This window comes from Anomaloglossus baeobatrachus, chromosome 1, assembly GCF_048569485.1.
Source record: "Anomaloglossus baeobatrachus isolate aAnoBae1 chromosome 1, aAnoBae1.hap1, whole genome shotgun sequence".
Lineage (NCBI taxonomy): Eukaryota > Metazoa > Chordata > Amphibia > Anura > Aromobatidae > Anomaloglossus > Anomaloglossus baeobatrachus.
In genome coordinates this window covers 391,185,864-391,211,723 of record NC_134353.1, presented here as the reverse complement: position 1 = coordinate 391,211,723, position 25,860 = coordinate 391,185,864, and the positions used below count along the sequence as shown (strand labels likewise).

Sequence of the window (25,860 nt, the reverse complement as noted above, 5' to 3'; positions counted from 1 at the left end):
CACCTGCCCCTGTTCCCTTCGGGCTGTTTGTTCTTTTGTGTACACATGTTGTTCATGTTGAATTGTTCTTTTGGTTCATGGTTTCAGTTCTCCGAACATCCTTCGCATTGAATTTACCTTAGACCAATTTATAAGTTTCCTCCTTCCTGCTTTGGCACCAAAACTGATGGGCCCGTGATGCACGGGAGGGTGTATAGGCAGAGGGGAGGGGTTACACTTTTTAAAGTGTAATACTTTGTGTGGCCTCCGGAGGCAGTAGCTATACACCCAATTGTCTGGGTCTCCCAATAGGAGCTAGAAGAAAAGGAATTTACGGTAAGTAAACAAAATTCCCTTCGTTTCACAAATGACAGTGCTCCGCAGTGTTCACAATTAAGACTTAATTTGGGGATTTACAAAGAATTGGCTCACAATCGTGGAATCTTTAAAGTGAAATAATGAAGATAAAAATGACTCGTTTTTGGAAACTACACCTCTCAAGGCATTTAGTAAGGTTTAGTGAGCATTTTGACCCCCGCAACGGTCTGCAAGAAACTAACATACAGTTTTGTTACAAAATGAGAATTTGAAGTTTTCCAGTTAAGGTGTATTTTATAGTAGCGTGGACCCTGTGGAATAAGTGACATATTAACTCATGCAGGCCAGGACTATTATTTAAATCAAATGTATATGGTTTGAATTGTTTTACTATGTTTGCACACTTAAAGGGGCTGTCCACTACTTGGACAACATCTTTATAAATGCTGTATTTCTCAGTGTAATAAAAACAAACGTAGGTTCTTATCTTCCACTTACACCATTCCAGCAATGCTGAAGCCTGCTTTCCCGTGCTCACATGACAAAACAATGAGCGTCCACTAATGGGATCCAGTCTTCTTTTCTAAGAAACTGATGTACAAGCGAGGTGCTGGTACCTATCAGCGACTGGCTGATTTTTATTTTTTTTGTGAATATTATAGCCAATGTCACAAGCATTGAGGGACACCACTCCAAAATTACTGGAAAGGTACTGGTGTGGAGGTAAGTGTTATTTGTTTTACACAAGGGACTACAGCATTTAAAACAGGATCGTCCAAATAGTGGACATCCATTTTTAAAAAATAAAATGTCACCATACTCTATGGACTGACTATTCTAACAATGAGGGCTAAAGCCAGCTTTACACGCTGCAATGTATCTTACGAAGTGTCGGCGGGGTCACGTCGTAAGTGACACACATCCGGCATCGTAAGGTATATTGTAGCATGTAACAGCTACATGCGATTGAATGGTAAAACGTTCATCGCACGCACATCGTTCATTTCTCTAGAATTGAACGTCAGATTGTTCATCGTACCCGGGATAGTACACATCGCAGTGTGTGACACCCCAGGAACGATGAACAGATCTTACCAGCGTCCTGCGGCTCCCGGCCCACAATGCGGAAGGAAGGAGGTGGGCGGGATGTTTACGTCCCGCTCAGCTCCGCCCCTCCGCTTCTATTGGCCAGCTGCCGCGTGACGTCGCAGTGACGCCAAACGTCCCTCCCACTCCAGGAAGTGGACGTTCGCCGCCCACATCGAGGTCGTATGGACGGGTAAGTACGTGTGACAGGGGTTAATCGTTTGTGCAGCACGTTCAACAGATTGAACGTGCCGCACATACGATGGGGGCGGTTACGATTGCATACGATATCGTATGCTTAATTGTAAGGTGTAAAGCAGGCTTTATCTTTTGAGGTTTGAATTGTAGCTTCTATTCACGTGTTCGGGTACATGAAACGTTTTGACTCGTTTTTATTCCATTTTTTTTTTCTTTCAAATCAGTAATTCTTGCTTTTTTATGGTATCAGCTGTTAGATAAACCCCTTTAACGACGTTTGACATACCTAAATGTCATGGTCAGGAAAGGGTTCCCAACACCTGACGTACATAAGCTGTGCCCGTACAGTTGCCACCAGGAGCTTGGTTTAAGTGATAACTGAGCTCTGCCTATCACTGCCAGAACTGGTGCCAGAGCCAGCCCTGGCTGTTTACCCTCCTAGATGCTGCAAAAAAACTCAAGGGGGCCAAATACTTACGCAAGGCACTATAAATAAATAAAAAAAAACTATAGCCTTCAAAATTAGATGTCAAAAAGCATTTTTTAGTGTGATAGTAGACAAACTTAACAGATTCATGAAGGTTTCTTTTTATCTCTAATCCTACTGACTTTAGGAATAAGGCCATGTGCGCACGTGTGTGTTTTGCGTGCGTTTACACAGCGCTTTGCACTGCAGCGTAAATGCATGCGTTCTGCGTCCCCAGCAATGTCTATGTAACATGTGGAAATTCCATGCGCACGTTGCGTTTTAAAACGCAGCGATTTGCATGCTGAAATTTGTGGCCGAATCGCTGCGTTCTAAAAAGCAACATGTCACTTCTTTTGTGCGTTTTGGATGCTTTTCCTACTCTGTCTATGACAGAGCAAGCATCCAGAACACATGAATTCTGCATCCATTCTGCATTCAAAATACTTCCAAAACGCAGCTTTTCGGCTGCGTTTTGAAACGCACATGCAGTGCCAAAACGCTGCGGAGTATTTTTCACGGCAGAACGCAACGTGCGCGCATACCCTTAAGCCACCTTACCACTTTTACCACAAGGTTAATGGCATAAAAAAACAAAAGCCAGTTCCTCAACCACTGTTGATTTGTTTATTCTACCTCCCAAAGAACATCCGTAAGGCTCAGCTCACATTTATGCTGCACTCTATGCTGATTTACGTCTAAATCTCTCTTAATGTGATTCAGGCAAAAATTACCAATGGAGAATTCACTGTAATGAGCCACAGGGAGTCACTTTGAAGTTTTGTGTGTCCTGTGATCCGGCAATATATCTCTTTTTATGTATCTTTTTAGGCATGCAGAAAAGTGCAGTCAACAACAGCTTTGTGGACCTTTTAAAAAAGGTCACCACTGAACAAAGGCCAAACTGAGTCCAGAGGAATTCTGTTGCCTCATTTATAGTGAATGGATCTGTCTGGGGTTTCACCTGAATCATGTATTTTGGAGATGTACATGGAAACCCTAATGTAAGTGCTCAACATAGAGCACAAGATAAATGTGAACGAATCCAAAATGTTCTGTTCCCAAATTGTCACTAATAGCATTAAAAACTCAACCAACATTTAAAAAGAAATCTGGAAAATCTGCACTACCAAATCCAAATGCTCTCCTTCATTTCGGAGCACCACAATGTGCCTAAATCACAGTTAAGATCCACATGTTTTTTGGCATTATTCTAGTAAGGAAGCCCACTTAATTTGTGTGGTGTGTCTCCGGAAGTACGAGCTGGGCACACTGTACAGGCACTACAGTTTACTGTGCACTGCAAGGGCTTATTTTTTAATTCTGTAATGTTCACTGCTTTTGACTTCACAGCTGTTTTTCTAGAGACAAAATCATCACTACTCCCATAGATGAATTCCCAGAGGGGTGTAATTTCCAAAATGTGATCACTTGAGGGGGTTTCTTCTTTTTTGGCACTTAAGGGCTCTGCAAATGCAGTCAGCAAGCTGTTTTACGAAAATTTGTGCCCCAAAGGTCAAATGGCGCTCCTTTCGTTCCGTCATGTTGTGTGGCCAAACGGTAATGTACAGTCACGTGGGTTATTGCCACATTCATGAAAAATTGTGTAACACTTTTTTTTTTTTTTTTTTTAAACCTATTCACCTTGTGAAAATTTGTAATAAGGGACTAAATATTTTGTGATACACCTGTGGTGTTCATATGCTCACTGCACTCCTAGATGAACTCATTGAGTAGTGTGATTTGTAAAATGGGCTGGGATGGGCTAAAGTACAATGGGCAAGGCAAGCAGCTTGATGAGAAGGCAATAACTGTTGGAGCAATTATTAGAAAATGGAAGAAACGCAAGATGACAATCCTACTCAAGTGAGACTCCAGGCAAGATCTCACATCTTGGGGTAAGGCTGATTCTGAGAAAGGTCAGGAATCAGCCCAGAACTACAGAAGAGGACCTGGTCATTGACCTGAAGAGAGCTGAGACCACAGTCTCAAAGATTTCCATTAGTAACACTATGCAGGCATAGATAAATATCCTGCAGGTCTCTCTGCTCACACCAGCACATTTGCAGGCCTGTTTGAAGTTCACCAATGAGCATCTCAATGATCTAGAGGTGTTGTGGGAGAAGGTCATATGGCCAGATGAGACCAAAATAGAACTTTTTGGGATCAACTGCACTCACCGTGTTTGGAAGAAGGATAAGTGCAATGCCAGGAACACAGTCAATGGGCAAAATTGAGTTTCAGCTACCTTCAAAGATTTCACTTTTTTTAATTTGGTTCAGGTCTAATGACTGGCTAGGCCACTCCAGGACCTTTGAAATGCTTCTTACGGAGCCACTCCTTAGTTGCGCTAGCTGTGTGTTTTGGATCATTATGATGGAAGACCCAGCCACGACCCATCTTCAATGCTCTTACTGAGGGAAGGAGGTTGTTGACCAAAATCACAAGATACATGACCCCATCAATCCTCCCTTCCAATACTACTCAGTTGTCCTGTCAACTTTGCAAATAATTGCCCCCTAAGTATGATGTTTCCACCTCCATGCTTCACGGATGGGACGGTGTTCTTGAGTTTGTACTCCTCCTTCTGTCTCCAAACACCGCAAGTAGGGTTGAAACCAAAAAGTTCTATTTGGTCTCATCTTACCACATTACCTTCTCCCATGCATCCTCTGGATCATCCTAATTGTCATTGTCGCACTTCATACGGGCCTGGACATGTGCTGGCATGAGCAGGGGGACCTTGTGTGTCCTGCAGGATTTTAATCCATGCCGGCGTAGTGTGTTACTAACTGTAATCTTTGAGGCTGTGGTCCCAGCTGTCTTCAGATCATTGACCAGATCATCCTATGTATCATCCTTACCCCACGAGGTGAGATCTTGCATTGATCCCCAGAACAAACAAAATTGACAATCATCTTGTGTTTTTTCCATTATGTAATAATTGTGCTAGCAATTGTTGCCTTCTCACCAAGCTGCTTTCCTATTGTCCTGAAGCCCATTCCAGCCTTGTGCAGGTCTACAATGTTGTCCCTGGTGTACTTAAGGCCCAGTCACACTAAACAACTTACCAGCGATCCCAACAACGATACAACCTGATAGGGATCGCTGGTAAGTTGCTAGGAGGTCGCTGGTGAGATGTCACACTAAGCGACGCTCCAGCGATCTCACCAGCAACCTGACCTGGCAGGGATCGCTGGAGCGTCGCTACACGTGGAAGCGATGCTGCGCTTGGTAACTAAGGTAAATATCAGGTAACCAACCCGATATTTACCTTGGTTACCAGCGCACACCGCTTAGCGCTGGCTCCCTGCACACCTAGCCACAGTACACATCGGGTTAATTACCCGATGTGTACTCTGCTACGTGTGCAGGCAGCCGGCTTCTGCGGACGCTGGTAACCACGGTAAACATCGGGTAACCAAGAAGCCCTTCCCTTGGTTACCCGATATTTACCTTCGTTACCAGCGTCCGCCGCTCTCACACTGCCAGTGCCGGCTCCCTGTTTAGGGAGATTAGAGCCCAAGTCTACTGTAGCCATTTTTGCAGAAATCTAAAAAGGTTGTAAATATTGTGCAAATGTGACCTTTGGGCGCAGTGCCATAAAGGACAGTGGATGTGGATCTTAAAGAACCACTTCAAGGTGTTATTTTGGGGTTTTTTTTGTTTGTTTTTTTTCAGTGCTGGAGTGGCACTCATTAAATGTAAGCCCCCTGTCCCCGGTACTACATTCACCTGCTGCCGTCTTTATCCTCTTTCAGTGCCGCTCCTGTCCTGCTACGCCATCTTGTGCTCATAACTTCTGACGACTGGAAGTCAGCAGTTACATCACAAGCTCAATGTAACTCTGAACTCCAGAACGAGGCTCTCATAGTTACATTGATTTGTGACATCCAGCGCACTGCATTAAACCTTGGATCTACCAGCAGGTCACAGATCGCTGGAGACCAATTAGCACGGCACTGGAACAAGATGAAGATGGCGGCAGGTGAGTATAATACAGGGGCAGGGGACATACATTTAAGTACCACTCCAGTGTTGAAATTGAAACAAGTTGCTGGAGGGGTGCTTAGTGTTGCTCTACTACTTTCCTATTGATGACCCATCTTTTAGATGGAACCTCATTGATCTGATATTAATGACCTAACACCTGTTGCAGCCACCGATCAGCTGTGCTCAGGCCCGCCAGCATCCGGATGTATTAGCACACAGGTGTGCCTGGACTGCACATCCATTCCTTTTTATATGAGTAAAGCCAGATTTGCAGTGGCCTCCACACAATTGAAGGAGCTGTAGTGTTCAGCTCAGTAACTGCTAACATCTGGCTGCTGCCGCCACAAAAAACAGCTGACTTGTCGGAGCTTCACCGATTTGATCTGATTAACATATCTAAAAAAAAAAAATGGGGTCATCAATATAAAAGTAGTGTACATTTTGGCAGTGAGAAATTCACAACAGCCTTTTGTCTTTTCTCAAGATAGTACCTTGCATAGTTCCTAATTCACAAATACTGGTATTGTTCTCCCCATGGTATGTAAACCTTTGCATTTGTGTGGCTGTGTGCCGTGCAGCTGTTTAATGAGAATCTATCACCAGGCTTTTGCCACCTAATTGGAAATTAGCATAATGTACAGACAGAGACCCTGAATCCAGTGATGGATCACTTACTGGGATGCCTGCTGTAGTTTTGATAAAATCTTTTCACAAAACCGTGATTTTTATCACTAGTGGGCCATTAAACCTGGTGCCATGTAGTCCTATGTATTCAGAAGCGCTGCATAACCCTGCCCACACCAGTGATTGGCAGCTTTCTGTCTATGCACAGTATAAAGCATTTGGAATTGCTAGATCTGCTGCAGATTAAACAGTTATTTTATCCAAACTACAGTGAGGAGCCAAGTAAGTGACACATTTGTAGAATTTGGGTCTCTGCTTCTGCTTTTATGCTGCTCTCAGATCGGTAAGAAAAAAAACCCCAAACTTGGTGACACATTCCCTTTAATAGCTTTTAACATGCAAATATCTCTTGGATGTGTATTAATCTGCATGTTTTGTATTTCTTAGGTTTGTTTTGGCAGTTGGAAGTGCAGTCTTTGATGCCATGTTTAATGGTGGCATGGCTACAACATCAACAGAAATTGAATTGCCAGATGTTGAACCTGCCGCTTTTCTTGCTTTGCTAAAGTAAGTTCTTAGACAGCTTTATACTTCATCCACCCACTATGAATAACAGGAGCTTTGTGATTATTATTCCTTTTACTTTGAAGTTTTTTAGCATTATTTAAAAAAAATTGCAGCTCTAAATTTGTCTTTTAAGGCCGGGGCCACACGGGGGACTACTGCGATCCTCGCATGACACTCGGCTCACGCTGGCAGCACAGCAGGAGCCAAGAGTCATGTGAGTGTCACTGCGACTGAGGTCCAATCATGCGATTGGACCACAGCTGAGGAGGGGCGGGCCAGTGCTGAGGAGGGGTGGCCGGCACTGCGGAGGGAGGGATTTATCTCCCTCTCTCCTCTGTTGCCGGCTATTGCCATTCTAGCCCTGCACTTGCGGTACACCGGTGTAATGTGAGTGCAGTGCGATCTTTCTCTCGCCCCATAGACTTGAATGGGTGCGAGAGAAACATGGATCGCATTGCACCCATAGCATGCTGCGATTGTTTCCTCAGTCCAATTAGGGCTGAGAAAATAATCACTCGTGTGCTGACACATTGAGTAATATCAATCCGAGTGGAATGCGATGTTTTATCGCATTCCACTAGCTCTGATTTTCATGCCATGTGGCTTTGGACTAAACGTCAACATTTTTGTGCAAGGTGAAACATTGGAGCATAGGTGCATCTCAGAGCTAGTGGTCTCACTATTGAGTGTAGCCATTGGAAGGATTCCAAAAATTGTCTGACTTGTTAGGCTGCTTTCACACATCCGGTTTTTGCTGAGCGGCACAATACGGCGCTTTGCAGAAAAAACGCAACCGTTTTTGTTTTCTGCCGGTTGCGTTTTTTCCGCATAGACTTGCATTAGCGCCGTATTGTGCTGCATGGCCTTGCGTTGCGTCCGTTTTTTGCAGGATGCGGCATATTTAGCCCATGTGGCAGCCAGATGGAACGTTGCCTGGCACGTTTTTTTGTGTGGCGAAAAAAACGCATTGCTCCGGATCCGGCGCAATGCGGCGCGATTTACAATGCAAGTCTATGGAGGCTGGATGCGTTTTTTTGAACTGTGCATGCTCAGTATCAAACCGCATCCGTCAAACGGACGGGCCGCATGGAAAAACTTGTGCAACGGATCCGTTTTGTTCGCCGCATCCGTTGCATAGGTTTTTGAGCCGGATTGTGCCTGATGCAAAAAAAATGATGTGTGAAAGCAGCCTTAATTGGCTGTGTCTGGCATTGCAGCTCAGTTTTAATACCAGTCACAGCCCTTGACCAAACATAGCGCTGTTTCTAAAAACAAAACAAATCATGTCTGGTACAACCGCATTACAAAAGTAGATCTAGAAATGTTTGTGCAATTATATATGGACTGAACCATATATTTTAGGATGCAGAGTATAGAAGATGCAAATTTACAGGGATTGTCCAGGAATTATTTTTTTTTTCATTTCTTAGGCTCCCATTGGGTGAAAGTTACAAACAAATCTATACTTTAAACAATTTAAAGGGTTTTTGCTACCTCGGAGAGCAGCATAATGTAGCTAAGGAGACCCTGAATCCAACAATGTGTCACTTTACTGGCTGCTGCTTTTGAGACGCGATCAGGGCTTTTAGAGTTAGCATGCAGCAGAGCTGAAAAAGCTGCCCCCACCAACACCAAAACTGTGTATGTACATAGTCTATAGACCAATGATGGCCAACCTGGCAACAGCTGCGCTCTAGAAATGTGCTGATGTGTGGCCTTACTGCAGTAGCCACACTGGTGCAATGTAATGCTGCCTGGCGCCCGCCTACAGTGGCGCCTTTCTTCATCCTCTGTTCCGGAGGGTTAAATAGAGGTGTTACGTACTGCAGGGTACGTAAGCATGCCTTACTCAGACTTACCCTGATTTAAAGGTAAAGAACACAGTAGTTAAATCACCGGCGGCCACATCCCGATCTATATGACAAGTAAAGCCGCAGCCACTGGTGATTTAACTAGCGCTGCACGTGCGGCCCCCCTGCTGGTCATTTCGGAGCAGCTTAGGGCCGCACATACAGCTCAAGTTAAATCACCGGCAGCCGCAGCTTGTCTTGTAGATCAGGATGCGGCCGCCTGCCCCTGCCGCGTGTGTCAGAAAAAATGGCTCGGTGTTGTCACCTCTGACATGCGTGTCGTTGGTGAGCAATCACTGCTGTACACCGTGATCTGCTAAGCACAAGGGCATGGAGTAAGTCTAGCAATCTCGCACATCAGTTCAAGGAAAGAATAACACAGCATGATAAATGACATATCATTGAATCCTATGTATTAACCACCTTCTAACGTGGCCTCAGATTACATAGCAAGAACCTGCTGACCGACTCCCTTCAACGTAAAATGAAAGTTTTCATAAGATTTTACATATATAGCAAATTCATATACTTTTAGTTGTGTGTGGAATTGGATATGGTTGAACAGTAATGTCTAGCTGGAGTAAAGTCCTCATTTTAATATCTATATTTTACAGCTGTTTTACTATGGATTTATAAAAAAAAAAGAGAATATGAACATATACCCTGCTGTAACTGATTAAAAGCATAATGCATATAAATAAACATAGGGTTCTTAGTAAACCCTATTTTTGATCAAATTTTGATTTTTGTTTTCTTATGGATTTTAATAAAGTACAGACACCAGGTCTGAGAGATCTACACATACTAAAGTATAATATCTGATGACAGATCCACCTTAAATATGTAGTATTCAATCTTTATATCTGCATTCTTTTCTCAGTGCACTTAACATTAGGATCACATAGTATTTACACCAGAAAGCCCATATTTGCAAAAAATATTTGTATATTTAAAGCAGGGCTGTGGAGTCGGAGTCGTGGAGTCGGAGTTGGTATAAAATGCACCGACTCCGACTCCTAAAATATATAATAAATTGGGGACAGTAGTGCAATGCAGAATGTGCTGAATATTTTACTAAATAATATTTAGTATAATGCTTATATTTAAGTGAAAAATTTACCGTAGTACAATGTGAACATCAGACATTTAATTATTTTTATGATACAATAATCAAGATATTTGGATAGAACATAAAATATATTTATTGGATACAACTTTAGAACACAAAAAACCATAAATTGTAAATATGTAATACAATATGTAATATATACACACAAGATATATATGTAATCTACTGTATATTACATAGTGTATTACATATTTACAATTTATTAGTTTTTTGTGTTCTAAAGTTGTATCCAATAAATATATTTTATGTTCTATCCAAATATCTTGATTATTGCATCATAAAAATTATTAAATGTCTGATGTTCCCATATACATGTTCATGTACTACAATAAATTTTTCACCTAACTATAAGCAATATATGTAGGAGCCGGAGTCGGGGCCGGTGCAAGAGAAATTGAGGAGTCTGAGTCGAAGGTTTGGCTTACCGACTCCACAGCCCTGATTTTAAAGGGTTATTCCCATCTTCACTTTAGGATATTTACAGATAGTTGATGTCTAGCATGTAAGCCCTGCACAGAAGCTGGCCAGGATTAGGAGGTAACTGTGCCCTCCAGCAATCCTGCCCTGCTTTTAAAGCACTACTTACAAGCTTAATAGAAAAGAGCAAAGCGGTTGTAAGCACAGAGCATATATTAAAGTCACCAAAAGCACCTTTAAGGGAATCTGTCATCAGGTTTTTGCTATGTATTCTGAAGTCAGCATGAGGTAGGGACTGCAACACTGATTTCAGGGATGTCTCAATTATTAGGATGTGTGCTGCTGTTTCAAAACCATGATTGTTTTATCAGCTGAATTAACATTGTGGGACTACAGCTTCTGTGACTGCTGGACCAACCATGCCCCCTCCTCTGATTAGCAGCTCACTGTCAATAGACAATGTACATAGACAGCCTGGTGTGGGTGGGGTCAGCTTTATGAGCTCTACTTCATGCTAAATCGAAGAACTCTGTGTTACAACTGCCGCACCAATTAAACTGATATATTGTTGGAATCGGTGGGTCTCTTTCCTAACATTATGCTGCTGCCAGATGACGTAGCAAATACCTGGCAAGATTCAGTTTACATGGTCAGCCTCGCTATGATGCACCGAGCACTTGCACTGTTTGAACTGTCATTCTGTACTGACAGTCCCTTTAAACAGAATCTGTCAGCCAGATTTCACAATAGAAACTATTTATATGCACATGTAGATCTTTCAATGCAATTCAATTAATACCTTTTACATGGCTACTCCTTGGGGGGAGGGAAGTGACTGACGACAAAACATGAGTCAGGGCCATAGGGATGCGAGACTATCTGTCTGATTCCCAGGTATGTTTACTAAATATTTCTATAGCATCTCATCATATTCTGCCATTCCATGATATACTATACACTCTAGAATTTGGCCATTCAGCCTATTGCAGAAACGTCAGATTATGAGATTTGGGCTATTTGTGTCCTGGGCAGTCTCAGAAAAATGTATACATGTTATACCCAATCTAGGAAAACCCTTTTTTTTGTTTTTTTTTTTTCTACTGTTGTTTCACATATTATTTTCAACCTCTGAAATTATTCAATAAGCTATATTGTTTTTACATTTTATTGGTCACCCTATCCTAATTCTCGTGAGGCTAGCTTTGCATTTAGAAGGATATTGAAATTTACATAATTGGTATCGCCATGTCCGGAACGACCCAATGTATATAAAAAAAAAAAAGTCATCTTATTTATTCTGTATGGCAATTACCATAAAAAAGTAAATTTAAAAAACACACAAAAAATGGCATTTTTTCATTATATTGGCACACAAAAAAGTAAATAGAAAACAATCAAAAAGTCATATGTAAAAAAAAATTGGAGAAATAAAAATGCCAAAGCATTCCGCAAAAAACAAACGTTAATATGGATCATTCAGAAAAAAGAATAAAGTTACAACTCTCAGAATATGATGATATAAAAACAAATTTAGTTTTTGTAAAATATAGATTTTAGTGTGTAAAAGTAGCAAAGTGTAAAAAAAGCGATATAAATACGGTATCGCTGTAACCGTACGGACCCGAAGAATAAATCTGTCTGATCACTTTTACCACAGTGACCTGTGCAAAAAAAAAAGTGAATTGTTAGAGTTTATTAATTCTTCATCTGAATAAAAAGTGATAAAAACAATCCCAAAAATGATACCAAAAAATCTCCAAAAACTAAGCTCTTATACGGCCCTCTTCACCAAAAAATGAAACTAACACGCCAAACAGAATGCAAAGTATCTCCATCTGCCTCCTTATAGTGAGTGGTTCCATCGGAGGTGGGAGGGGGGGTTGTGTGAATTACATTTTTGGGGGATTTATATGGAAACCCCGACATAAGTGCTCAGGACAGGACACAAGAATCTGATTCCAGCCTTATACTGGAAGTGATCAAAAAAATGTTCTGTACCCCAAAATGTTACCAGTAAAACCCCTAACTTATCCCACACAAAACAAGCCCCGTTCAGGTTCGTCATCTGTTAATGGAAATATAAGGGGGTTCCACATTACTGGTAAAACAAAGACTCTGTAAAAGTGATATGGCTGAACCTCCCCCAATAAAATCCGGTGAGGTCTGCGCTACCAAATCTATATGCTCCCCTCCTTCTGTGCCTAAACCGCAGTAAGTGGCCATGTGTGTGGCATTATTGTAGTGGGGAGAATGCAGTTAACAATTTACAGGATGCGCGTCTCCAGAAGCACAAACTGGGCACAATGTATAGGGGCGCTACAATATATGGGGGCACAATATATGGGCACTAAACTGGCGTATTTGTAATTCTACAGATGGTGTGGCATGGATGCTACAAAATAATCACTGCAGCCACAGAAATTATTTGAGAGGTGCAATTTTAACAATGGAGTCACTTTTGGGGCATTTCTGCTGTTCTGGCACCTTAGGGGCTCTGCAAATGTTGACTGCAAACTATTCTAACCAAATAGCGCTCCTTCCTGCCCAGCCCTGTCCTGTGGCCAAACAGTACTTTCTGATGGCATATAGCGCATCATTGCATTCTGGAGAAATAAATTGTGGGGTCCATTTTCATCTTTTAACCCTTGTGTAACTGACAAATTTGCTGCTCATAAAAAATAGTTATCACTAAAATGTTATATTTCGATATCTGAATGTTATACATTTCTGTGAGGCACCTGTGGGATCAAAATACTCACTACACCGCTAGATGAATTCCTTATGCAGTGACGTTTACAATATGTGGTCACTTGTGGGGGTTTCTGCTTATCTGTCACTTCAGGGGGTCAGCTAATGGAGGCCACAATCTGTTCAACCGGAATCTGCACTCTAAATACAATGCTGCGCTCCTTCCCATCTGATCCCCACCCATGTACTCAAATAGCCACATGTTAGGTACTGCCATGTTCGGTAAAAATTGCATAACAAATGTTCTGTCCATTTTCTTCTGTTACCATTTGTGTAAATTAAAATTTTGAGGCTGAAGTAAAATTTTATCGGAAAAAACCTTTTGATTTTCGTTTTTATGGCCCAATCTAATAAAATTCTGTGCAATTTGTGGGTGAAATATACTCCCCACACCAATAGATTAATTCATTATAGGGTTAGTTTACCAAATTTGTGCTTTTTTGGCTCCTCAGGGAACCAACATGCAACACGTCCAAATTACCGTTACAAAAATCAAATAGCACCTTCGCTTTCCGAGCCCTGCCCTGTGCCCATACATTTAGTTTTTGACCATGTATGGTGTATCACTATGTTCGGCAAGAAATTGGGTAACAAATTGTCTGGTCGGTTTTTTTTCTATTATTCATTGTTAAAATTACAAATTTTGGGATAAAAATATATTTTAGCAGAAAAAACGTAATCATCATTTTCATATCCACATTTTAAAAAGTTCTGTGAAGCATCTATGGGTTCAAAATGCTCAACACATACCTACAGATATTCCTTGATGGGTCTAGTTTCCAAAATAGTCACTTGTTGGAGGTTTCTAATGTTTTGGTACCTTTAGGGGACCTGTACATGCGATCTATTTCAGCCAAATTAACTTCCCAAAATTGCTCCTACCGCGCACATTAGAAAGTGGGTAACAAACCATGGGGTTCACTTTTTGGCATTAACTCTTGTAAAAGGAAACATTTGGGGCTAAAACATCATTTTTGTGAAGGAAAAAAAGAATTTTCAATATGACGGCCTAATGTTATCAAATTCTGTGAAGCACCTGTGGGTTCAAAATGTTCACTGTAACTCTAGACAGAAGCCTTGAGGGGTCTAGTCTCCAAAATGGGGTCACTTGTGGGGGATTTCCGGTGCTTAGGTTCCTTTTAGGGGCCCTGCAAATGCAGCATGATGCCCGCAATCTATTTCTGCCAAATTTATGTTCCAAAATTCAAATGGTGCTCCTTCCCTTCCGAACCCTCCCATTTGTCCAAACAGAGGTTTCCGACCCCACATGTGGGGTATCTGTGCACTCAGGAGAAACTGGGTAACAAATTTTGGGGTCCAGTTTGTCTTGCTATTTCTTTTAAAAGTGAATAAATTGGAGCTAGAGCAACATTAAAATGTAAATGTATTTATTTCTACATTCTTTGCATTCATTCCTGTGAAGCACCTGAAGGGTTAATAAACTTTTTGGATGTGGTTTTGAGCACTTTGAGGGGTGCAGTTTGTAGAGTGGTGTCACTTTGGGGTATTTTCTGTCACCTAGGCCTCCTAATCACTTCAAATGTGATGTGATGTCCCTAAAAAAAAAAAAAAAATGGAAAAATTAAATTGCTGATAGTTTTTAACCCTTCTAATCTCATGGCAAAAAAAAAAAAATTGTGCTGATGTTAAGTAGACGTGGGAAATGTTATTTATTAACTATTTTGTTACATGACTCTCTCTGGTTAAAGGGGCATAAAACTGGAAAAAAAATATGAAAATTACAAAATATTGAACAATTTTGTCAAATTTCCATTGTTTTTCCGCAAACACAACAAATGTCGTCCTTAATTTACCACTAATAATGAAGTACAGTATGATATGAAAAAGCATTGTCTATATATTCTTTATATCATAAAGTGACTGGTCAGAATTGCAAAATTTGGCCTGGTCATTAAGGACAAAATTGGCTGCGTCACTAAGGGTTAGAGAGCAGCAAGATGTATAAAAAGTACTGAAACATTGAACAGTTTGACATGTGCATCCAAAGGTTTAGAGAAGGTCACATTAAATTAACCTGAAAAGTTAGAGTGCATTTTAGGATCCTTCTGAAATTTCACCCGTAAGCCCAGATATCCCTAACTTTTTATGAGTAGCTTATCTTTCGAGATGCCTGCATGTTTCGCATGTGTCCCATTGTAATGAATTGAGATTGCACCAGTCACTTACTGAGGTTAGGAGCAATTGCCAAACGGCCTCTCTTAGGGTAGACTGTTATGCTAGTGCTTAAGATGGAATGTCACAGGTTACTACCTTTCTTAAAAGGAACCTGTCACCAGATTTGGGGTCTATAAGCTGCGGCCACTACCAGTGGGCTCTTATATACTGCATTCTAACATGCTGTATATAAGAGCCCAGATCGCTGTGTAGAACATAAAAAACACTTTATGATACTTACCTAAACCGGTCGCTGCGGTGGAATGGGCGTCTTCGTTCTCTGGTGCCGGCCCCTCCTCTTTCGGCCATCTCCGTCGTCCTTCTGAAGCCGCGGTGCATGACGCGTCCGACGTCATCCACACTCGCCAGCATTCAGGTCCTGAGCAGGGCAGATCAAAATATTGTAGTGGGACTGGCGAGTGTGTATGATGTAGGACACGTCATGCACACAGGCTTCAGAAGGAGGACGGAAATGGCCGAAAGAGGAGGCGCCGGCACCGGAGGACGAAGACGCCCATTTGAGCCACATCCACCGCAGCGACTGGTTTAGGTGAGTATTCTAAAGTGATTTTTACATTCTACACAGTGGCCTGGGCTCTTATATACAGCATGTTAGAAACTTCTCTTACCAAACCTTACCACTGTGATCTCGGTCAATTAGACTTCTATACTTTTTGGCTCTATGTAGTGCAGAGGCTCATCAATAGGACTGCTCTCCTCGATTCTCTGCCGGCTTTAGGCCAGATTCACACTCTGCGACGTAAAGGGAACAAAATCTAAACTTTGTAATTTAAAAATTCTTTACATCGTGTTTAAACGGCAAAACATAAATTGTGGAAGTCTCACAAAAACAAAAAAATGCTCAGCCGTCTTTGGCGGTTTCATTAAAGAATGAATGGAGCGGTGGTGGTGCTCATGATCCACTAACGCTCCATTCACATGGGACTCTTCATAGCTATGGTTCTTGAGTTGGCAGGGGTGTATGGATATACCCATAAGTGAAATTAAGGCTACGGCTATGTGACACTTGTTGCAATGTGACATTGCATGTAATGTCCTATTGTGTTTCCAGATGTGTTGCACTTTGTCTCGCTAGGTGCAATCAACACTTGCTATAGATTTCAGTGCAAGTTGCATGCGACATGCATCTTATCTGGAACTTGGCTGACTTATTTTACAGCAAAATTAGAGTTCTAAAATGTAATAAGCCGGGCAAATATTTGTTCGTCTCGCGACTTTTTGAGAATTGTAGGAATGACAGCGTCCTATACAGGTGATAGTTGATCAAAGCAAGATTTATTCTGCCATATACAGAAAAAGCGATGTCTTTGTCAAGTAGACAAATAAGCAACAGACTAGGTCTATATAGCATAACCCTCAGAATCCCACCAATCAGTGGACAGAAATGCCCCTTTTAGCGTATATGGTGTAATAGAAATACAAAACAATATACAATATGAGAGAGTTGACCATAACATACATCTAATAATGACCATAAATGCTGAAATAAATCAAAAACGTCCAATTTTAATGGAATGCATATCTACTGTGCATGTGCAGCCTTCCTGAAGTTGAACTGCGCATGCCTGTGTGTACCACTCATCGATTTATCATCCTTGTAACCAGGATTGCACATGCGCGAATGCTGACCAATCCAGGCCAAGTCATTCAAGCACCATGACAGCAGTCGCATGACCACATCCAAGTGCATTAGCGATCTTTGCACCATGTGATATGGGACCGCAGTCAAGTGACTACTGGGTACACTGATTATTTCAAAGTACTGCCCAACTCTCTTGGGCATGGCTTTCGTTACAGTAATCAAGTTTATAAAATCGGCAGCTTCTTGAGTGACAGCAGCTGAGGTGCAGATATCTGGGGGTGTATGCATAGTTATCCTCTCCCCCTGTTAGAATTAGCATAGGTATATAATTGATTTACTTTGCCTTGCAGGATCTGTGGTGAGGTCATACCCATGTGACCAGAAGGGGCGAGGCCTCAAACAAGAGAAACATGTTGTTTTCTGGTATCGGCTTTGTTGGCTGAGGCCCCGCCCCTTCTGGCCACATGGGTATGACCTGCACAGGTTCTGCAAGGCAAAGTAAATCAATTACTTATGCTAATTCTAACAGGGGAGGGGATAACTCTGAATACCCCCCAGATATTATCTGATCCTCAGCTGCTGTCACTCAAGCAGCTGCCAATTTTATAAACTTTACTTTCTTAAGCCTGCTTTACACGCTACAAGATATCTTACGATGTGTCGGCGGGGTCACTTCGTAAGTGACGCACATCCGGCATCGTAAGGTATGTTTTAGCATGTGACAGCGACGTGCAGTTGCGATTGAACGAAAAACCGTTCATCGCATGCACGTCGTTCATTCCTGACGAATTGAACGTCAGATTGTTCATCGTACCCGGGGTAGCGCACATCGCAGTGTGTGACACCCCGGGAACGATGAACAGATCTCACCTGCCTCCTGCGGCTCCCGGCCCACAATGCGTAAGGAAGGAGGTGGGCGGGATGTTTAGGGCCCGCTCAGCTCCGCCCCTCCGCTTCTATTGGCCGGCTGTCACGTGACGTCGATGTGACGCCAAACGTCCCTCCCACTCCAGGAAGTGGACGTTCGCCGCCCACATCGAGGTCGTATGAAAGGTAAGTACGTGTGACGGGGGTTAATCGTTTGTGCGGCACGTTCAACAAGTTGAACGTGCCGCACATACGATGGGGGCGTTGCAAATCGTATACGATATCGTTTGCAAAATCGCATCGTGTGAAGCTGGCTTTAGATTTCAAAACCCAAACATCCGAGCTGACCACTACAGGTATGTATAGAATCAGCCTGATAATACCAGTATAGCACTCGTTTTAGGTTATGTAGGAAATTCCTGGTGATTGGTTCCCTTTAACCGAGCTTTACTCTGCAGGGAGGCTATGAGTTCCTGCCTCAGCTAATTGTCTTATAGCTATATAGAGGACAGTGAGCAGAAAGAGCATTTTTTTTTTTGCTAAATGGGTCTCTGGCAAAATAAAACGTTACCCAGGAGAGTATGGAGGTTATCGATTTACAGCACTTTTTTCCCAGCAGTCCATTAGAGCATGAATAGAATGATATTGTGCATGTCAAGCACTGCTCCATTCAGAGGGGCTATGCATGGCTCTGTTATTAAGAATGCTGGGGTCCTCTGCAGCCTTGCAAAGTTATACCTAATCCTATGGATAGGGGAGGATAGTTTCTAAAGATACAAATAAACCTTGAATAAATACGAAGTCAGTGAATTAACAGGAAGATAGAAATCCTATTCATTGCCCATTACTCTTTCACTTTTTTTTTTTTCTTTTTTCTTTAAAGTTGAATACCATGCTACACTATTTCTACAGTAGAAGTGAACAGCCTAAAAACAGTTAATTCAATACTGCAGCACATTTATGGAGATCGATCCAACCCCAATGTACTGACACAAATGGAATTTTTTATATATATGTGTGTGTGTGTGTGTGTGTGTGTGTGTGTGTGTGTGTGTGTGTGTGTGTGTGTGTGTGTGTGTAGGTGTATATATATGTATGTATATATATATGTATGCATATATACAGTGCCTACAAGTAGTATTCAACCCCCTGCAGATTTAGCAGGTTTACACATTCGGAATTAACTTGGCGTTGTGACATTTGGACTGTAGATCAGCCTGGAAGTGTGAAATGCACTGCAGCAAAAAAGAATGTTATTTCTTTTTTTATTTATTTTTTTTTTTTAAATTGTGAAAAGTTTATTCAGAGGGTCATTTATTATTCAACCCCTCAAACCACAAGAATTCTGTTTGGTTCCCCTAAAGTATTAAGAAGTATTTCAGGCACAAAGAACAATGAGCTTCACATGTTTGGATTAATTATCATCTCTTTTTCCAGCCTTTTCTGACTAATTAAGACCCTCCCCAAACTTGTGAACAGCACTCATACTTGGTCAACATGGGAAAGACAAAGGAGCATTCCAAGGCCATCAGAGACTAGATCGTGGAGGGTCACAAGGCTGGCAAGGGGTACAAAACCCTTTCCAAGGAGTTGGGCCTACCTGTCTCCACTGTTGGGAGCATCATCCGGAAGTGGAAGGCTTATGGAACTACTGTTAGCTTTCCACGGCCTGGACAGCCTTTGAAAGTTTCCACCCGTGCCGAGGCCAGGCTTGTCCGAAGAGTCAAGGCTAACCCAAGGACAACAAGGAAGGAGCTCCGGGAAGATCTCATGGCAGTGGGAACATTGGTTTCAGTCAATACCATAAGTAACGTACTCCACTGCAATGGTCTCCGTTCCAGACGAGCCCGTAAGGTACCTTTTACTTTCAAAGCGTCATGTCAAGGCTCGTCTACAGTTTGCTCATGATCACTTGGAGGACTCTGAGACAGACTGGTTCAAGGTTCTCTGGTCTGATGAGACCAAGATCGAGATCTTTGGTGCCAACCACACACGTGACGTTTGGAGACTGGATGGCACTGCATACGACCCCAAGAATACCATCCCTACAGTCAAGCATGGTGGTGGCAGCATCATGCTGTGGGGCTGTTTCTCAGCCAAGGGGCCTGGCCATCTGGTCCGCATCCATGGGAAGATGGATAGCACAGCCTACCTGGAGATTTTGGCCAAGAACCTCCGCTCCTCCATCAAGGATCTTAAGATGGGTCGTCATTTCATCTTCCAACAAGACAACGACCCAAAGCACACAGCCAAGAAAACCAAGGCCTGGTTCAAGAGGGAAAAAATCAAGGTGTTGCAGTGGCCTAGTCAGTCTCCTGACCAACCCAATTGAAAACTTGTGGAAGGAGCTCAAGATTAAAGTCCACATGAGACACCCAAAGAACCTAGATAACTTGGAGAAGATCTGCATGGAGGAGTGGGCCAAGATAACTCCAGAGACCTGTGCCGGCCTGATCAGGTCTTATAAAAGATGATTATTAGCTGTAATTGCAAACAAGGGTTATTCCACAAAATATTAAACCTAGGGGTTGAATAATAATTGACCCACACTTTTATGTTGAAAATTTATTAAAATTTAAAGGAGTTATCCGACATACACTCCAAAAAAAATTGTAAGCTAATCTGTGCTGTATTGTCATATAAATCACCCCTACATTGTTATTTTCTGTTTTCTAACTTTTGTTTCTCTTGAATTCACACTTTATTCCCTGCAGCTCTTGTTTACATTTAGCTCCAACAAACATGACAATTTCCTGTATTCTTGGTTGCCAAACCTCAGTCAGAGCTGTCACCGCCCAGCCTCAGTGTACAGGAACGCCCCCTGCCCGGCCTCAGTGTACAGGAACGCCCCCTGCCCTTCCTCTGCACATTCAAAGGCTGTCAGTATTCTGCCCAGCACCTGACCTCTCAGCATGTGACAGAGCAGAGATCCAGCTTCTCTCATCTGTGACACAGCAATCACATCCCATCAACAATGGTAACAGAAAGAGTTGTTACATGTTCCTCACCCCTTATAGATAAATGAATACTGTGTAAGGCAGACTATATATAGCACCCAATGTGAGTCTATAGTAGATATATACGCCATGTATGTATGGTACATGTGTGTGTGTGTGTGTGTGCGTGGTTTGTGTCATATAGTTATGTGTATACAATATAATGAGAGCGGATTCCTTTAGCGGACATACACACACACACGGTGGATGCAGCGGTGGCCGCGGGTAACCTCAGTGACAGCTCAGCTGATCGCGATACTCACCTCATTTGCTGTGTGGAGCTGACAGGAGCGGCGGCTGAGTAGCGCGATCAGCTGGACTGTCACTGAGGTTACCCGCGGCCACCGCTGCATCCAGGTAACCTCAGTGACAGCTCAGCCGATCGCGCGGCTGTCTTCATTAGCTGCGTGGAGGTGACCGTAGCGGCGGTGTATTATGCAGCTCCTGTCACCTGCATGCAGCAGAGCTGGATGCTACGCTGGAGGAACGTGGATTACGCCGGACAAGGAGGGCTTTGTTGTGGGTAATAAATTGGTAATGAGGGAATTTGTTAGTGTTTTTTATTTCTAATAAAGGATTTTTCGGGTGTGTGTGTTTTTTAACTGTAATTTACAGATTAATCATGGAAGGTGTCTCATAGACGCCTGACATGATTAATCTAGGACTTATTGGCAGCTATGGGCTGCCAATAAGTCCTTATTACCCCGATTTGCCAATGCAACAGGGCAAATCGGGAATAGCCGGGTACAGTCCCAGAACTGTCGCATCTAATGTATGCGGCAATTCTCAGCGGCGCTGGCTGATATTGTTAGGCTGGGGGGCTCCCCATAACGTGGGGCTACCCATCCTGAGAATACCAGCCTTCAGCCTTATGGCTTTATCTGGATGGTATTAAAATAGGGGGGACCTCACGCCGGATTTTTTAATTATTTATTTATTTATTTTACTGCACAGTATAGACACGCCCACCGGCTGCTGTGATTGGATGCAGTGAGACACCTGTCACTCAGCGTGGGGGCGTGTCTCACTGCAACCAATCATAGGCGCCTGTGGGCGGGGAAAAGCTGGGAATACGAGATTGTTTAATGAGCGGCCGGCTTTTTCAAAAAAGGAAAAGCCGCGGGAGCAGTGTGAATGCCGTGCAGAGCCGGGGATCGTTGAGTATGAGAGAGGGGGGGAAACTTCAGTCACTCGGGGGATTAGCGGTCACCGGTGAATCCTTCACAGGTGACCGCTAATCATGACGCTACACAGACAGAGCCGCGTGGTCGCTGTAAAGTCCCCTTTACACACTGAGACTTTGCTGCACAGCGGGAAACAAAAGGAACAAAGAATGGTCCTGAACGATTTCTAGCGATCACAACTTCACAGCAGAGGCCAGGTCGCTGATGTGTTTCACACACTGCAATGTCGCTGGGGAGGTCGCTGTAACGTCACAAAACCGGTGACGTTACAGCGATGTCGTTTGCGATGTTGCAGTGTGTAAAGCCACCTTTAGTGCCTTTCATGTGGCACTAAGGGGTGCTTAGCCTTGTATTTAGCCAATAAATAAAGAATTAATAAAAAAAAAAAACGACGTGAGGTCCCCCTTATCTTTTGTAGCCAGCTAGGGTAAAGCAGACGGCTGCAGCCTGCAGACCACAGCTGGCAGCTTCACCTTGGCTGGTATTCCAAAACAGAGGGCACCCCACGCTGTTATTTAAAATTAAATAAATAATTAAAAACAAAAAACGTGGGGTCCCCCCCAAATTGGATCACCAGCCAAGGTAAAGCGGACAGCTGTGGTCTGTTATTCTCAGACTAGGGAGGTCCACCGTTATTGGACACTCCCCAGCCTAAAAATAGCAGGCTACAGCTGCCCCAGAAGTGGCGCATCCATTGGATGTGCCAATCCTGGCGCTTTGCCCCAGCTCATCCCGCGCCCTGGTGCGTTGGCAAACGGGGTAATATATGGGGTTGATGCCAGATGTGTAATGTCACCTGGCATCAAGCCCTGGGGTTGGTGAGGTCAGGCGTCTATCAGATACCCGACATCACCAACCCAGTCAGTAAGAAATAAAAAATAGACAACCAAAAAAATTTTATTTGAAAAAACACTCCCCACATTCCCTCTTTCAACAATTTATTGACAAGAACAATCAAATCCGGGTCCGGCGTAATCCAATAACGGTGTCGCACGGCGATCCATACCATAGTCAATGAGACTCCCAGTCAATGAAGAACAAAATGTTCCCCATTGGCTGGGAGAGCCGTGCAGTGACCTGAGCTAACATCAATAGGTCAGCCCAGGTCACTGCAGGGGATGCCGAGCGCTGCCGTCAGGAGGTTAGATGAGTTCATTACCTGCAGTAACGATCACATGCTCTCCTGACGTCAGCGCTGTCACTGACTTCTATGCCCGCCGCGTTCTACGCAGTATCGCGAGAGCCCGTGACGTCACTGCTAGTGACAGTCTCGGGCCGCCCGCGAGACGGGCAGAGAAGGCAGTGACCGCGGTGACGTCAGGAGGCAGGAGATCGTTACTGCAGGTAATTATGTCATCTAATCTAACCTGCAGCTACATGTGCAGAGAGCAGGGAGCCGTGCACACTGGGCGCTGGCTCCCTGCTCTCCTAGCTACAGTACACATCGGGTTAATTAACCCGATGTGTACTGCAGCTACATGTGCACAGAGCAGGAGCCGGCGCTGGCAGCGAGAGCGGCGGAGGCTGGTAACTAAGGTAAATATCGGGTAACCACCTTGGTTACCCGATGTTTACCTTGGTTACAGCTTTCCGCAGCTGCCTGATGCCGGCTCCTGCTGGCTTCATTTCGTCGCTCTCTCGCTGTCACACACAGCGATCTGTGCGTCACAGCGGGAGAGCGTCAGTGTCCCGCTCCCTGCCAGCCCCGCGGCGTGAGAAGCTGCAGATACTGCGGGCAGACACTGACATTGCAGTGCGGGCAGCTGCGGGGCTGGCAGGGAGCGGGACACAGACTGCACGGGCAGTGAAGCAGCGCTCGTCATCCCCGCGGATGCACGCAATGCAGGCTGAGAATGAGAGGCAGCTTATACTGCAGAGGGGGGCAAACACTGACAGGGGGGGGGGGGCGGGGGGGGTGAAATGGGGGGGGGGAACAGTTCCCAGGGCGTCAGGCAGTAAACATAATAAAGCGCTGGGGACACAGCGCTGGCAGTGTATCGGACAACAAGTGTTCCTTGCCTTATTGAACTGGACACTGACTCGGCTGCAATTCAGGGCGCACGTAGCTGGGCACAGGAGGCGGAGGAGGGAGACTACGGAGTGTGTGGGAGGTTGTGGGCAGAGTACGGGGTGCGGGGGGAATGTGTGGGAGGGGGCAGGGAACGGGGGCGTTTACTCCAAACACTGTACAGCCCAGCAGGGCGGTGACATGCTGTTCCAGATTTGCATGTCAACATGGCCCTGCCCATGTAGACGTGCAAAGGCCGGAAGCAGCAAAATCGCGGCAGGAGGGGTCACATGACCGCTCTGAGCCGGGGGAGAGGGGCTGACAGCGGGCCAGGTAAGTGGTCTCTATCTACTTACCTGCCCCAATGTAGCCCAATAGTGTAATAATGAAAAAAAGTCAAAAGAAGCCGGATAACCCCTTTAACTGAGCAACATAACTTGTTGGTTTGTAAGATTTATGCATCTGTTAATAAATCCTGCTCTTGTTTGAAGTTTGCAGGCTCTAACTTATTTGCATCTTATCAAACCTGCTAAATCTGCAGGGGGTTGAAGACTACCGTATTTTTCGGACTATAAGACGCACTTTTTTTCCCCAAAATGTTGGGGGAAAGTGGGGGGTGCGTCTTATGGTCTGAATGTGGCTGCGGGGAATGAGGGTGCTGCGGTGGAGCGGGTCATCGGGGGCACGAGCAGGCTGTAGCAGCCTGCCGTGACCACATGGACCCGCTCATTTAATATGCACGCCCATCCCCCGCCCATCATCCCTCAGCGCTGAAGCCAGCGCTGACAGGTGAGCGGGATGATGGGCGGGGGATAAACAACCGGCTCGCATGATCACCCCTGGCAACTACGGCCTGGAGTGATCATGTGCGGCTGTATTCACTGCACCCCGTGCATCATCATCATCGCGGGGAGCAGTGAATCGGTGTACAGTACTCACCGTTCCACTGCAGCATCGCTCGTTCTCCCGTCTGTGTCAGCGGCAGCGCTGATTGGAGCCGTCCCCATTACCCTGCTGGGTCGCGATCATCTCCTGTGTTTGTGCCGGCGGCTGAGTGGAGACTAGCGGCGCGCACAGCGATGACGTCATCGCTGTGCGCATGTGTCCACACGCAGCCGCCGGGACACTGGCACAGACACAGGAGATGATCACGATCCAGCAGGGTAATGGGGACGGCTCCAATCAGCGGCGCTGCCGCTGACACAGACGGGAGGACGAGCGATGCTGCAGGGAGTGAGGTAAAGTGAGGTGAGTATGAACGTTTATTTTTTTTATGTGCCACAGGATGCGGCCATACACCAGGAGGGGGGCATATTATGAGCCGGATGGGGGCATATTATGAGCCGGATGGGGGCATATTATGAGCCGGATGGGGGCATATTATGAGCCGGATGGGGGCATAGTATGAGCCGGATGGGGGCATAGTATGAGCCGGATGGGGGCATATTATGAGCCGGATGGGGGCATATTATGAGCCGGATGGGGCCATATGCCATGATGGGTTATATAGCAGGATGCGGCCATATGGCAGGATTACGGTATATAGCAGGATGAGGGACATATACTGTATATACCAGGCAGGGAGGATCATTACCAGGATGCGGCACCTTAGTAGAGAATTTGGGGACATTACCCCCATAACAGTGTCAGCA

General features: G+C 44.3%; 1 protein-coding gene across 2 annotated transcripts in view; it reads left to right on the top strand.

The window, feature by feature from the left end:
• LOC142315539 (BTB/POZ domain-containing protein 2-like) overlaps positions 1–25,860 on the top strand; it is a 148,540-nt gene that overhangs the window by 31,413 nt on the left and 91,267 nt on the right. The window contains exon 2 of one of the 2 annotated variants that reach the window (XM_075352555.1): positions 7,112–7,231. The exons of the other annotated variant lie outside the window; for it this stretch is intronic. Coding sequence (XP_075208670.1) covers positions 7,112–7,231 — 120 coding nt within the window. The remainder of the gene's footprint in view (positions 1–7,111; positions 7,232–25,860) is intronic. 2 annotated transcript variants of the gene reach the window in all.